General features: G+C 41.0%; 1 protein-coding gene across 2 annotated transcripts in view; it reads left to right on the top strand.

The window, feature by feature from the left end:
• The window catches only part of CHN2 (chimerin 2), a 334,983-nt gene extending 319,500 nt beyond the window's left edge, over window positions 1–15,483 (top strand). For both annotated transcript variants that reach the window (XM_089917579.1, XM_089917580.1), the window contains 3 exons: window positions 1,155–1,292; window positions 2,968–3,073; window positions 13,672–15,483. In XM_089917579.1, coding sequence (XP_089773705.1) covers window positions 1,155–1,292; window positions 2,968–3,073; window positions 13,672–13,843 — 416 coding nt within the window. In that variant the 3' untranslated portion in view covers window positions 13,844–15,483. The remainder of the gene's footprint in view (window positions 1–1,154; window positions 1,293–2,967; window positions 3,074–13,671) is intronic.
• Window positions 15,484–15,711: the final 228 nt, after the last annotated feature.

The raw sequence follows: 15,711 nt of genomic DNA, 5'->3' as shown, positions 1-15,711 counted from the left end.
AAATATTTTTTTGAATTCCAGAAAGTTCCAAAAAGCAGAACTTGAACTTGCCACATGCTGGCAAGTCTTTATGTAGCATTTACATTGTATTAGGTATTGTAAGTAATCTAGAGATGATTTAAAGTATACTGGAGGATATGCATAGGTTATATGCACATACTAAGCCATTTTATATCAGAGACTTGAGCATCCTTGGATTATGGTGTCCACGCAGTGGGAAGTTCCTGGAACCAATCCCCCTTGGATACTGAGGGACAACCGTCTGTCTTTTCTTCTTTGATGCACTAGGGCTTAATAGTGCCTGGCACATGGTAGACTCTCAATAAATATTTGTTAAGTACATAAATAAGGGGATCAGATGGCATATCTGCTACACTCTTATTGTTTTCTGTACATTAGGAGCTTTTTTAATCCTCAGAACCAAATTTGCTGAGGCATTTGTTCTTTCAATTCTCTGTATAAAGGAAAATGCTAATAATCCCTATATGATTGAAACATTTTTCTATCCAAAAAGTTTTATAGACTGCAACAATTAAATTGGACTGGTATTTACTAATGGTAAAACAAAAAGTCAAAAAATGTCTTCAGAATGATTGTAAAAATAGTAAGAAATATAACATTACCTATACATGAGGGAAGGTTAAAGTTTCCCAGATTAAAGTCCTAGGGACTAGGGGAGAAATAATCAAGTGAAAAGAAACTTCAGTAGGCCTGAAAGAGATATTAGAAACTGAAGATATTCAACCATTATTTTCTGTATGTGATCTTCAAATCCGAGTCCAAAGAATACTAAATAAGAGATTCTTGATTTTTTTTACTTCAAATTAGATTGTTATTCTATTATGAACCTTTGTGTCTAGAATATAAATTACTGTGCTAGATTTCTATTTAGCAAATTACCAGGGGCTGGGACCCAAAGAACTATTTTAAGTCTATTTCACTACTTTTTTGGCTGCACTTACCCTCGGACCCAAAATCCCTCTCACCAAACTTCTTTTGTTACTTCCTGCATCTCAGTGTTATTAGAAGCCAAAGTAGTCAGCTGAAACTTGTAAAGGAGCATTCATTGTTGGATCTTTTTTTTCTTTCTGGGCATGCTTTAACTTGGTGAAATAAGGTCCTAATTAGGAATTGGATCATTGATTGTTTTTCAGATGGTGAAAAGGCCGATATATCTGCCAACATCTATCCAGACATAAACATCATCACTGGAGCCCTTAAACTGTATTTCAGAGACTTACCCATTCCTGTCATCACCTATGATACCTATTCCAAATTTATAGAAGCAGCAAGTAAGTATGGAGAACTAATTTTTTAATGGCACCAAAGTTTTAAGTGCAATGCTTTTGACTTCAAGAAAATTAAAACTCAGACCTGATTAAATTATTGCATGAGGATTTGCTTTGCCAAGCGAGAGCACAATGGTGCAGTTAAAAGAAAACCAGGCATACTTCATCAGCCGAGTTGACCCAGTACTAAGCCAGCTCTGCTCGGCTGAAGCTAGGTGCCAGGCAGTTCTGTCTCTCCCCATCGTTTCTCCTATGCTGGGAGCCAGCACAGTCAGGCTTACTCTTATATGTTGAAAGCAGAATGTTTCTGCAGCAAACAGTCAGATGTTCTTCAATGAGGACTGTATAGATTAACTACTTTCATCTATTAGGCAGAATCCCATTGCTAATCAATTAAAGTCATACCCCAAGTTTTGCACATTGATGCTGTTCAAAATTAGTAATAGGCCCAGAATATACTGTGTCACCTACTATACTAGGAACTCTCACCAATATCTTCTTGTTTAATCTTCCCATCTACCTGATGAATCACGTACTCTAATCCCGTTGTACAGAGGAGGAAAGCTAGGCTTGGAGAGCTGAGCTCACAGGTCCAGGGATGGCACGTCAGCATTGGACTTCCATCAGTCCATAGCTGCTCATTCAGGGTTTGGCGCTTGGGTCACCACCATCAGGAGAGAGAACCATAGTGCGTATATGTGTGTTGGGGTGTGGGGGGAATTGCACTACACTTTGTCCAGGAGCATAGTGAGGAAGGGGAGATTTAGGTGCTAGAATGAATGACGTAGAAGTCAAGCACACCTCAAGGAACTTTTTATTAAAAAAATATATAACCTTTAAAGATATGTGTTGCTAAATATAATAACAAGATGCCTGATGGGGAGAGATGTGGTCAGGCTGGGATTAGTGCAAGGTGTACTTTCCAGATGAGCTGTGGCCCTACTCCCTGGTGAGAGCATTCTTTCCTGGGTCCTGGTGGTCTTGGGGGAGAAGGTTCTGGCAGCAGGGTGCCCTCTGCCCCAGGAGGAGTGACCAGGGGAGCTTTCTTTGAGTGGCTGCCAATACCTATCAGAGTCCTAAAAGGCAGAAGCATGCATGCTTCCTCCCATTGTTAATATACCTACTATCTACTTCCTAACCTGGACGGCACACTGGGCTTAACCGTGCCAGCATTCTGGTGAAAAGTGCCATCAGTGCAGACTGAGTTGGCTGGCTCACCTGCCAGTGCCCTTGCATTGTAGAGTGTATTCCGTCATGGAAGCCTGCCACGGAAAGAGCTGGTAGACAACTTCAAGAGAACACTCCCAAGTGTGGTCCAATTTAAACTAAAGCTGGGGATAGTGAGTTTTCTAGCAAATCCAGTGTTCAGAAGATGGGCAAAACACAGTCGGTGCATGTGCCACCAGCAAGCATCTACAGGGCTGCAGGTTTCTGGAGGGCAAGGACCGTGGGCAGCCTCCTGCCACACGGCCAGTGGACGTTCAACACGCACGTGGTTCCCAGCCTCAAACCCTTTTCTGGAATACGGCAAGACACAGAACACATTGATTACTTTAAGTGAAACGTTAGTAGACTGCCCCTTTTTCTGCAACCTGAACAAACCAAACTTCTTGTTACTTCCCTGAAAACTTTAATGTTTCAACACTGCACGTATATTCATTACGTGTGATCTTCACAGAAATCTCCAGTGCGGATGAGAGGCTGGAAGCGGTCCACGAAGTGCTGATGCTGCTTCCTCCTGCCCACTATGAGACCCTCCGGTACCTGATGATCCACCTAAAGAAGTAAGTTCACACCTCCTCGGCGCTGCTTCTGCAGTCCCTCCCTGCCCTGGGCAGTTAACGCATCAGGAAAAGTTCACAGCCTCCCCAACCTGCTGAACAGACAGACCGCCCTTCAGAGTGAGTTAGGCCGCCTTCTCCAGTCCAGCCCCATTCATAACTGCCAGCCACTCACTCTGTGGCAGGGGCTGCTCCGTGCACTTTAGATGTGTTATCTCTATGACGGGGGTACTGTTAGATGATATTGCTGAAACTTGGGGAGGTTCAATAAGTGATGCAAAGAGATGCAGTAAAGCCAGGACTGAAACCCGGTCTGAGCCGTGGCCCTTACTGTGTCTTAACCATTTGCCTGCACTGCCTCCGCCTCTGCATCTTCCTCCCACACCAGCCTTGTGCTCTGTGTTCTGTTGGTCCTCCTGCTTACGAGAGTCCCAGATTCCTGAGGCTGCCTTCCTTCTGGACAAGCACATTCCCACTCTGATCTCTTGTTTTACTTGACATGTTAATTATCTATCACTGAGGGACAAATTGCCCCCAAACTTAGTGGCTTAAAACAATAGCCATTTGTTATCGCGCAGTCTCTGTGATCAGGAATCCAGGTGGCTTCGCTGGGTGCCTCTGGTTCAAGGTTTCTGATGAGGTTGCAGTCAAACTGACAGCCAGGCTACAACCTCCTCTGAGGCTTGAGTCGGGGAGCATCCACTTCCAAGGTCAGTCACATGGTGTTTGGCAGGATTCAGTTCTTCAGTGGCTATTAGACTGCAGGCCTCTCTTGCTGACTGTTCTCTGGAGGCCACCCTCAGTTCCCTGTCCTACGGGTCTCCCCATAGGCAGCTCACCCAAATGGCAGCTGGCCGCCCTTACAGCAAGCAAGCGCGAGCACCCAAGATGAGAGATAGTCTTTCTGTAACCTAATCTCAGAATTGATATCCAGTTGCTTTTGCTATACCCTATGTGCTAGAAGCAAGTCACTAGGTCTAGCCCGTGCTCTAGGGGAAGGGGTTACAAGGGTATGAATTCCAGGAGGCAGGGATCACTGGGAACCATCTCAGAGGGTGCCTGCCACAGAGGGCTGCACACCGGGTTATCTGTGTGAGAGCACGCGAGACAGATGGAGATGGGTGTTCACAGGATACTAAGTCTCTGGTTCCAGACTCTTTTACCTAAACCATCGATCTCTTTCCTTCACTGTACTTGTATAGTGAAGTCAATCAGTTGGTCTTTGAGATGTTGGAAGGATCGGGGTGCTTCTGTGTGCCTTCCTCTGTGTTTCTGGAAGTTACATGGCAACAGCCCATTCTTAGATTTTAAAAGAAAATCGCCTATACCAACTTACAGATCCATTAAGTAAGTGAAAGGAAGCAAGTGGAGAACACTGTAGAAACACTAAGGTATTGAGGTTTTAACTCTTCTACCTTTAAAACATATAAACTCTTGCTCATATTCAACGTGATCAGGGGTGTAACATGTAGTTTAGAAGAGTCCCATTTTGACTAATTTATTTTTTAAAATTTATTTATTTTATTTATTTTTGGCTGCATTGGGTCTTTGTTGCTGCACGTGGGCCTTCTCCAGTTGCGGAGAACGGGGGCCACTCTTCATGGCGGTCTGCGGGCTTCTCATTGCAGTGGCTTCTCTTGTTGCGGAGCACAGGGTGTAGGCGTGCGGGCTTCAGTAGTTGTGGCACGTGGGCTCAGTAGTTGTGACTCGTGGGCTCTAGAGCTCAGGCTCAGTAGTTGTGGCGCACGGGCTTAGTTGCTCCGCGGCATGTGGGATCTTCCCGGACCAGGGATTGAACCCATGATCCCTGCATTGGCAGGTGGATTCTTAACCACTGCACCACCAGGGAAGTCCCTGATTAATTTATTGAATTTAAGAGTACAAGTAATTTTGGGATTAAAAAAAGACTTGTATGACAGCGTGGCTTTTAAATAGCTCTAAGTTATTTCTTTCAGTGCCCAACTGTTACACTTTGGAAGGCAAAGTATCATTATCAGGAGAAATGCTGACGTGCCAGTTGAATCTTAAATGCCAATTATTTAGTATTTTTACTATGGTGGGTTTGCTAGCCATCTTGTTTGGTCAGGTGTGGTGCCTGACGTAGTGGGGAAATACGAGCACGTTGAAAGTGAAGTATGACTTCTTTCTTACCTCTTAACTTTGCAAGGTGAAGGTAATGCAAGCTGAATTACCCTTCCTAAAATAATACTAAATGGCTAGTCTTAATTAGCTTCAAGAGACTAAACACAAAGGCATGGCTTTCTGTGCAAAACCTAAACATATGTTAATCCTATTTTGCTCTTCTTTGGAGAATGTAATCCCTTTTAGATCTGTTAGAAACATCCTAAAACCTAAATCCTTAAACCAAAATATCAGAGAGATCATAGTTTTATTCTACTTGGAAGGTATTAAGCCAACTTTGGAGTTTGAACTTCATCTTTTAAAGGCTTTGCAGTTCTTGAACATGGATGTTTAAATGATGATTTTCTTTTTTTTTTAATAATATTTTATTGTACTTTTTTTCAACATCTTTATTGGAGTATAATTGCTTTACAATGGTGTGTTAGTTTCTGCTGTATAACAAAGTGAATCAGTTATACATATACATATGTTCCCATATCTCTTCGCTCTTGCGTCTCCCTCCCTCCCACCCTCCCTATCCCACCCCTCTAGGTGGTCACAAAGCACTGAGCTGATCTCCCTGTGCTATGCGGCTGCTTCCCACTAGCTATCTATTTTACATTTGGTAGTGTATATATGTCCATGCCACTCTCTCACTTTGTCACAGCTTACCCTTCCCCCTCCCTATATCCTTAAGTCCATTCTCTAGTAGGTCTGTGTCTTCATTCCTGTCTTAAACCTAGGTTCTTCATGACACTTTTTTCTGTTTCTTAAATTTCATATATATGTGTTAGCATACGGTATTTGTCTCTCTCTTTCTGACTTACTTCACTCTGTGTGACAGACTCTAGGTCTATCCACCTCATTACAAATAGCTCAATTTCGTTTCTTTTTATGGCTGAGTAATATTCCATTGTATATATGTGCCACATCTTCTTTATCCATTCATCCGATGATGGACACTTAGGTTGTTTCCATCTCCGGGCTATTGTAAATAGAGCTGCAATGAACATTTTGGTACATGACTCTTTTTGAATTATGGTTTTCTCAGGGTATATGCCCAGTAGTGGGACTGCTGGGTCATATGGTAGTTCTATTTGTAGTTTTATAAGGAACCTCCATACTGTTCTCCACAGTGGCTGTATCAATTTACATTCCCACCAACAGTGCAAGAAGGTTCCCTTTTCTCCACACCCTCTCCAGCATTTATTGTTTCTAGATTTTTTGATGATGGCCATTCTGACTGGTGTGAGGTGATACCTCATTGTAGTTTTGATTTGCATTTCTCTAACGATTAGTGATGTTGAGCATTCTTTCATGTGTTTGTTGGCAGTCTGTATATCTTCTTTGGAGAAATGCCTATTTAGGTCTTCTGCCCATTTCTGGATTGGGTTGTTCGTTTTTTTGTTATTGAGCTGCATGAGCTGCTTGTAAATCTTGGAGGTTAGTCCTTTGTCAGTTGCTTCATTTGCAAATATTTTCTTCCATTCTGACAGTTGTCTTCTGGTCTCGTTTATGGTTTCCCTTGCTGTGCAAAAGCTTTGAAGTTTCATTAGGTCCCATTTGTTTATTTTTGTTTTTATTTCCATTTCTCTAGGAGGTGGGTCAAGAAGGACCTTGCTGTGATTTATGTCATAGAGTGTCCTGCCTATGTTTTCCTCTAAGAGTTTCATAGTTTCTGGCCTTACATTTAGGTCTTTAATCCATTTTGAGCTTATTTTTGTGTATGGTGTTAGGGAGTGATCTATTCTCATACTTTTACATGTAGCTGTCCAGTTTTCCCAGCACCACTTTTTGAAGAGGCTGTCCTTTCTCCACTGTACATTCCTGCCTCCTTTATCAAAGATAAGGTGACCATATGTGCGTGGGTTTATCTCTGGGCTTTCTATCCTGTTCCATTGATCTATATTTCTGTTTTTGTGCCAGTACCATACTGTCTTGATTACTGTAGCTTTGTAGTATAGTCTGAAGTCAGGGAGCCTGATTCCTCCAGCTCCGTTTTTCGTTCTGAAGATTGCTTTGGCTATTCAGGGTTTTTTGTGTTTCCATACAAATTGTGAAATTTTTTGTTCTAGTTCTGTGAAAAATGCCAGTGGTAGTTTGATAGGGATTGCATTGAATCTGTAGATTGCTTTGGGTAGTAGAGTCATTTTCACAATGTTGATTCTTCCAATCCAAGAACATGGTATATCTCTCCATCTATTTGTATCATCTTTAATTTCTTTCATCAGTGTCTTATAATTTTCTGCATACAGGTCTTTTGTCTCCATAGGTAGGTTTATTCCTAGATATTTTATTCTTTTTGTTGCAATGGTAAATGGGAGTGTTTTCTTGATTTCACTTTCAGATTTTTCATCATTAGTGTATAGGAATGCCAGAGACTTCTGTGCATTAATTTTGTATCCTGCTACTTTACCAAATTCATTGATTAGCTCTAGTAGTTTTCTCGTTGCATCTTTAGGATTCTCTATAGTATCATGTCATCTGCAAACAGTGACAGCTTTACTTCTTCTTTTTCGATTTGGATTCATTTCCTTTTCTTCTCTGATTGCTGTGGCTAAAACTTCCAAAACTACACTGAGTAAGAGTGGTGAGAGTGGGCAATTTGTGATCTTAGTGATCTCCACTGATCTTAGTGGAAATGCTTTCAGTTTTTCACCATTGAGGATGATGTTGGCTGTGGGTTTGTCATATATGGCCTTTATTATGTTGAGGAAAGTTCCCTCTATGCCTACTTTCTGCAGGGTTTTTATCATAAATGGGTGTTGAATTTTGTCGAAAGCTTTCTCTACATCTATTGAGATGACCATATGGTTTTTCTCCTTCAGTTTGTTAATATGGTGTATCACGTTGATTGATTTGCGTATATTGAAGAATCCTTGCATTCCTGGAATAAACCCCACTTGATCATGGTGTATGATCCGTTTAATGTGCTGTTGGATTCTGTTTGGTAGTATTTTGTTGAGGATTTTTGCATCTATGTTCATCACTGATATTGGCCTGTAGTTTCCTTTCTTTGTGACATCCTTGTCTGGTTTTGGTATCAAGGTGACGGTGGCCTCGTAGAATGAGTTTGGGAGTGTTGCTCCCTCTGCTACATTTTGCAAGAGTTTGAGAAGGATAGGTGTTAGCTCTTCTCTAAATGTTTGATAGAATTTGCCTGTGAAGCCATCTGGTCCTGGACTTTTGTTTTTTGGAAGATTTTTAATCACAGTTTCAATTTCAGTGCTTGTGATTGGTCTGTTCATATTTTCTATTTCTTCCTGATTCAGTCTTGGCAGGTTGTGCATTTCTAAGAATTTGTCCATTTCTTCCAGGTTGTCCTTTTTATTGGCATAGAGTTGCTTGTAGTAATCTCTCATGATCTTTTGTATTTCTGCAGTGTCAGTTGTTACTTCTCCTTTTTCATTTCTAATTCTATTGATTTGAGTCTTCTACCTTCTTTTCTTGATGAGTCTGGCTAATGGTTTATCAATTTCGTTTATCTTCTCAAAGAATCAGCTTTTAGTTTTATTGATCTTTGCTATTGTTTCCTTCATTCCTTTTTCATTTATTTCTGATCTGATCTTTATGATTTCTTTCCTTTTGCCAACTTTGGGGTTTTTTTGTTCTTCTTTCTCTAATTGCTTTAGGTGCAAGGTTACGTTGTTTATTCGATATGTTTCCTGTTTCTTAAGGTAAGATTGTATTGCTATAAACTTCCCTCTTAGAACTGCTTTTGCTGCATCCCATAGGTTTTGGGTCATCGTGTCTCCATTGTCATTTTTTTCTAGGTATTTTTTGATTTCCTCTTTGATTTCTTCAGTGATCACTTCATTATTAAGTAGTGTATTGTTTAGCCTCCATGTGTTTGTATTTTTTACAGATCTTTTCCTGTAATTGATATCTAGTCTCATAGCATTGTGGTCAGAAAAGATACTTGATACAATTTTGAATTTCTTAAATTTACCAAGGCTTGATCTGTGACCCAAGATATGATCTATCCTGGAGAATGTTCCATGAGCACTTGAGAAAAATGTGTATTCTGTTGTTTTTGGATGGAATGTCCTATAAATATCAATTAAGTCCATCTTGTTTAATGTATCATTTAAAGCTTGTGTTTCCTTATTTATTTTCATCTTGGATGATCTGTCCATTGGTGAAAGTGGGGTATTAAAGTCCCCTACTATGAATGTGTAACTGTCGATTTCCCCTTTTATGGCTGTTAGTATTTGCCTTATGTATTGAGGTGCCCCTATGTTGGGTGCATAAATATTTACAATTGTTGTATCTTCTTCTTGGATCGATCCCTTGATCATTATGTAGTGTCCTTCACTGTCTCTTGTAATAGTTTGTATTTTAAAGTCTATTTTGTCTGATATGAGAATTGCTACTCCAGCTTTCTTTTGATTTCCATTTGCCTGAAATATCTTTTTCCATCCCCTTACTTTCAGTCTGTATATGTCTCTAGGTCTGAAGTGGGTCTCTTGTAGACAGCAAATATATGGGTCTTGTTTTTGTATCCATTCAGCCAACCTGTGTCTTTTGGTGGGAGCATTTAGTCCATTTATATTTAAGGTAATTATCGATATGTATGTTCCTATTCCCATTTTCTTAATTGTTTTCGGTTCGTTATTGTAGGTCTTTTCCTTCTCTTGTGTTTCTTGCCTAGAGAAGTTCCTTTGGCAGTTGTTGTAGAGCTGGTTTGGTAGTGATGAACTCTCTCAGCTTTTGCTTGTCTGTAAAGGTTTTAATTTCTCCATCAAATCTGAATGAGATCCTTGTTGGGTAGAGTAATCTTGGTTGCAGGTTCTTCTCCTTCATCACTTTAAATATGTCCTGCCAGTCCCTTCTGGCTTGCAGAGTTTCTGCTGAATGATCAGCTGTTAACCTAATGGGGATTCCCTTGTGTGTTATTTGTTGTTTTTCCCTTGCTGCTTTTAATATGTTTTCTTTGTATTTAATTTCTGACAGTTTGATTAATATGTGTCTTGGCGTGTTTCTCCTTGGATTTATTCTGTATGGGACTCTCTGTGCTTCCTGGACTTGATTAACTATTTCCTTTCCCATATTAGGGAAGTTTTCAAGTATAAACTCTTCAAATATTTTCTCAGTCCCTTTCTTTTTCTCTTCTTCTTCTGGAACCCCCTATAATTCGAATGTTGGTGTGTTTAATGTTGTCCCAGAGGTCTCTGAGACTGTCCTCAGTTCTTTTCATTCCTTTTTCTTTATTCTGCTCTGCAGTAGTTATTTCCACTATTTTATCTTCCAGGTCATCTTATCCATTCTTCTGCCTCAGTTATTCTGCTATTGATCCTATCTAGAGTATTTTTCATTTCATTTATTGTGTTGTTCCTCATTGTTTGTTTCATCTTTACTTCTTCTAGGTCCTTGTTAAATGTTTCTTGCATTTTGTCTACTGTATTTCCAAGATTTTGGATCATCTTTACTATCATTATTCTGAATTCTTTTTCAGGTAGACTGCCTATTTCCTCTTCATTTGTTAGGTCTGGTGGGTTTTTATCTTGCTCCTTCATCTGCTGTGCGTTTTCTGTCTTCTCATTTTGCTTATCTTACTGTGTTTGGGGTCTCCTTTTTTGCAGGCTGCAGGTTCGTAGTTCCCATTGTTTTTGGTGTCTGTCCCCAGTGGCTAAGGTTGGTTCAGTGGGTTGTGTAGGCTTCCTGGTGGAGGGGACTAGTGCCTGTGTTCTGGCGGATGAGGCTGGATCTTGTCTTTCTGGTGGGCAGGACCACGTCTGATGGTGTGTTTTGGGGTGTCTGTGGACTTATTATGATTTTAGGCAGCCTCTCTGCTAATGGGTGGAGTTGTGTTCCTGTCTTCCTAGTTGTTTGGCATAGGTTGTCCAGCACTGTAGCTTGCTGGTCGTTGAGTGAAGCTGGGTGCTGGTGTTGAGATGGAGATCTCTGGGAGATTTTCGCTGTTTGATATTACGTGGAGCTGGGAGGTCTCTTGTGGACCAGTGTCCTGAAGTTGGCTCTCCCACCTCAGAGGCACAGCACTGACTCCTGGCTGCAGCACCAAGAGCCTTTCATCCACACAGCTCAGAATAAAAGGGAGAAAAAGTAGAAAGAAATAAAGAAAGAGGATAAAAGAAAATAAAATAAGGTAAAATAAAATAAAGTTCGTAAAATAAAAAAATAATTATTAAGAAAAAAAATTTTTTTAAGTAAAAAAAAAAAAAAGGACGGATAGAACGCTAGGACAAATGGTGAAAGCAAAGCTATACAGAAAAAATCTCACACAGAAGCATACACATACACACTCACAAAAAGAGGAAAAGGGGAAAAAATTATAAATCTTGCTCTCAAAGTCCACCTCCTCGATTTGGGATGATTTGTTGTCTGTTCAGGTATTCCACAGATGCAGGGTACATCAAGTTGATTGTGGAGATTTAATCCACTGCTCCTGAGGCTGCTGGGAGAGATTTCCCTTTCTCTTCTTTGTTCGCACAGCTCCTGGGGTTCAGCTTTGGATTTGGCCCCGCCTCTGCGTGTAGGTCGCCGGAGGGCATCTGTTCTTCGCTCAGACAGGACGGGGTTAAAGGAGCCGCTGATTCGGGGGCTCCGGCTCACTCAGGCTGGGGGGAGGGAGGGGTACGGAGTGCGGGGCGAGCCTGCGGTGGCAGAGGCCGGCGTGACGTTGCACCAGCCTGAGGCATGCCATGTGTTCTCCCGGGGAAGTTGTCCGTGGATCCCGGGACCCTGGCAGTGGCGGGTTGCACAGGCTCCCTGGGAGGGGAGGTGTGGACAGTGACCTGTGCTTCCACACAGGCTTCTTGGTGGCGGCAGCAGCAGCCTTAGCGTCTCGTGCCCGTCTCTGGGGTCCGCGCTGAGAGCCGCGGCTCGCGCCCGTCTCTGGAGCTCCTTTAAGCAGCACTGTTAATCCCCTCTCCTCGCACACCTTTTGGGAGGTCTGAGGTCTTCTGCCAGTGTTCATTAGGTGTTCTGTAGGAGTTGTTCCACGTGTAGATGTATTTCTGATGTATCTGTGGGGAGGAAGGTGATCTCCGCGTCTTACCTTTCCGCCATCTTCCCCTAGATCTTGGAGTATAGTTGATTTACAATGTTGTATTAGTTTCAGGTGTACAGCAAAGTGAATCAGTTACACATATACATCTATCCACTCTTTTTTAGATTCTTTTCCCTTACAGGTCATTACACAGTATTGAGGAGAGTTCCCTGTGCTATACAGTAGGTCCTTATTAGTTATTTTATATACAGTAGTGTGTAGATGTCAATCCCTATCTCCCAATTTATCCCTCACCCCTCACTTTCCCCTGGTAACCGTAAGTTTATTTTCTACATCTGTCACTCTATTTCTGTTTTGTAAATAAGTTCATTTGTACCATTTTTGTTTAGATTCCACATATAAGTGATATCATACGATATTTGTCTTTGACTTACTTCACTCATTATGACAGTCTCTAGGGCCATCCATGTTGCTGCAAATGGCATTATTTCATTCTTTTTTATGGCTGAGTAACATTCCGTTGTGTATATGTACCACATCTTCTTTCTCCACTCCTCTGTCAATGAACATTTAGGTTGCTTCCAGGTCTTGGCTATTATAAATAGTGCTGCAATGAACATTGGGGTGCATGTTATCTTTTCGAATTATGGTTTTCTCCAGATATATGCCCAGGAGTGGGACTGCTGGATCATATGGTAGTTCTATATTTAGTTTTTAAGGAACCTCCAGACTGTTCTGCACAGTGGCTGTACCAATTTACATTCCCACCAACAGTGTAGGAGGGTTCCCTTTTCTCCACACCCTCTCCAGCATTTATTGTTTGTAGACGTTTTGATGATGGCCATTCTGACCAGTGTGAGGTGATACCTCACTGCAGTTTTGATTTGCATTTCCCTAATGATTAGTGATGAAATGACGATTTTCAATTCCAACAATAATTACTGCTCCAGACCTCATCCTGTGGGAACTAGAAATAATATCCAACTGCTTTTCCGTTTGGCCACATTCCAGCCATTTCCCAGTCCCATGATGATGGCTTGACCTTTCTCCTCAGGCCCTAGGCCTGCCAGCAGACAGGGAATCTGCCCTCAGCTTCCTGGTTTGCCAGCATACAGACCAGTAGACAGCGACAAGAGGGGAAAAAAAGACATCCATACAAGCCTAGACTAAATCTGTATGCACTATGGGCCACCTAATAATCTACTGCCCCTTCAAACCAATATTCCCTCAATGAGAGTTCCACGTTTATTTAGTAAGAAGGACTGATTTTATAATTTTAAAAAGTGTGTCTATACCAGATTGACTTAGTGGTTCACTTCTACTGGCTGAAGGCAATGTCAATAATCTAAAACTTCTTTTTAGTCAGAAAATTACCTTTTAAAAAATACTTCTGTATAATTCCAATTCTCAATTTTCTTTTGCAAATTCCCAAACCAGAGAACTTCATAATCAGTATACAAATCCACCCTCGAGTCTGTATAATGCCTCTGTGTATATGTCTGTCTTGCAGGGTGACTCTGAATGAAAAGGACAATTTCATGAACGCTGAAAATCTGGGGATCGTATTTGGGCCCACCCTGATGAGGCCCCCTGAGGACAGTACCCTCACCAGCCTCCATGACATGCGGTACCAAAAGATGATTGTGCAGATTTTAATAGAAAACGAAGATGTTTTGTTTTAATCCACCAGGGAAGTGAGCTGAGTGGCCCGAGCCCCATCTAAGTTGATAAGGCTAAAGAAATAAAAACATCTTTTACACTTGATTTGTTTTCCAAACAAGTGGTGGAATTTCCTAGACCACAGAGGATCACCACGTCGGCTACTGTGTCTCATAGACACTGGCCCCCTCCACAGGAGAACAGCAAGGATGAGGGTGAGAAAAAGCCCTTGCCTGGGTCTTTGCTGTGCCTCGTATGTCTGTTTTGCTGGAAGAGTGATTAATAAATCTTTCTTTAACTTATTAAAAAACAACGTAGACCTTTAAACTTCAGTCTTATCAGTAATAAAAGGGAACTTAATTCATAGAGGTACTTGATACAGTTATACATTTTCCACTTACAAAAAGAAGACAATTCTATATGTTAAATGTTAAATGAAACTTATATTGTAAAATGTATTTTTATTTTAGCTGCAAGAATGTTACTTTATTTTAGCAAATAGAACTCAATGCAGTGCATTGATTATTACCCTGTGTACCTTGTCCTGCCTTCTTGCTGCGATCCCTGAAAAGTTTACCATGAATGCAGTATTATCTTGACATACCTCTGTCCTTATCAGTGCTTTGCAATGAAATTTCGCCTCCCACCTCTGTCCCTGCTTTTGATAGATTTGCGGTTAAGCACTGGCATTTTGCTGTCGTACGGTGTATGTTGATAGCAATTGGAGGATGGTCTGAAACATCCACAAATTTTCTTTCCATAAAAATTTTGTGAAATCCCAAAGTACGTTCTATGAATTGGTCATAGTCTTTCCATATCATGTGTGTACATCACAGAACATGCAGAACGTGGTCATTTTACATAAAATGATTTGGAAACACTGGTTATATCTGGGCCATGTAAAAAGTTAGCACTTCTTTCTTTTCAGGCAAGCATTCTGAATTCACCTGTTAATGTCAGGTTGCATTTTCGCCACATTTCTGTATTTATGAAAAGTCAATCTGCAGAGTCATTGTTGATTTTTTTCATTTTTGTTTTATAAACAAGCCTGTTTTTTAAAGTAAGAATGAATGTTTGGTTTTTTACAAATATGTGTTCCTCCTTGATCAAAGTAACTCTGATGGATAATAATTTAATATGATTTGATTGCTACAGTCCTATCTTATTGGTTATATTTATCTTAGCATGAGCTTTCCACACCAAGATTTCTATATTTTGTAACATAGGTAAAATATTTAAAACGTCAAAAACTGTCAATCTAAATTTTTTTCTTAACCCCAACTACAAAGTCTTTTCCTCTCATTATCTGAGATGATTCATGTCATTACTCACTAGTCTTCTTTCGGAGTGACCAGAAGAGAATTACTGTGTGATAAGCGAGCTGAAAGGGGAGAGGGCAGTGCAGTTGTTATCCTAGAAAGTCCTGAGGGCTATGTGGATGGACTCCGCTGGCACACGGGGGTCAGAACGGTTCTGCTTGGTCCCTGCTAGTATCGTTCCTCCCAACTGTACAGATTTGTTTGTTGTAGCTTATGTACTTCTTGATACTGTCAAAAAACTATCTGGAAATGGTTTTATTTTGTGAAGTGAACAATACTTTGTAATTTATGATAGTGTAAATGGAAGGAAAAGCATTAAATGTATTAAATTCTTCTGTCTATCATTTTGGAAGACGTGAAGGAAATTGATGTTGGGGGAAAGGGGGGGCAGAATATTCAAAACACTGCTCCCAGATGGACTGTGGGCAATAAAGTGTCTACCATCACCAAGACACGATGAGAAAACAAACACCCCATGGAGTCCACACCTCCTGGCCCCTCTCCCTCCTCCAGCTTCCTCCTGAGGAGCCTGCCTGCAATTAAGATTCCAATACTCCAGCTTCCCTTTCTAT

The sequence above is a fragment of the Delphinapterus leucas genome, chromosome 9 (genome assembly GCF_059928025.1).
Source record: "Delphinapterus leucas isolate spDelLeu-1000000601 "Yukka" chromosome 9, BTC_Dleu_Yukka2, whole genome shotgun sequence".
In the NCBI taxonomy this organism is placed as follows: Eukaryota; Metazoa; Chordata; class Mammalia; order Artiodactyla; family Monodontidae; genus Delphinapterus; species Delphinapterus leucas.
This window is presented reverse-complemented; position numbering and strand designations above follow the sequence as displayed.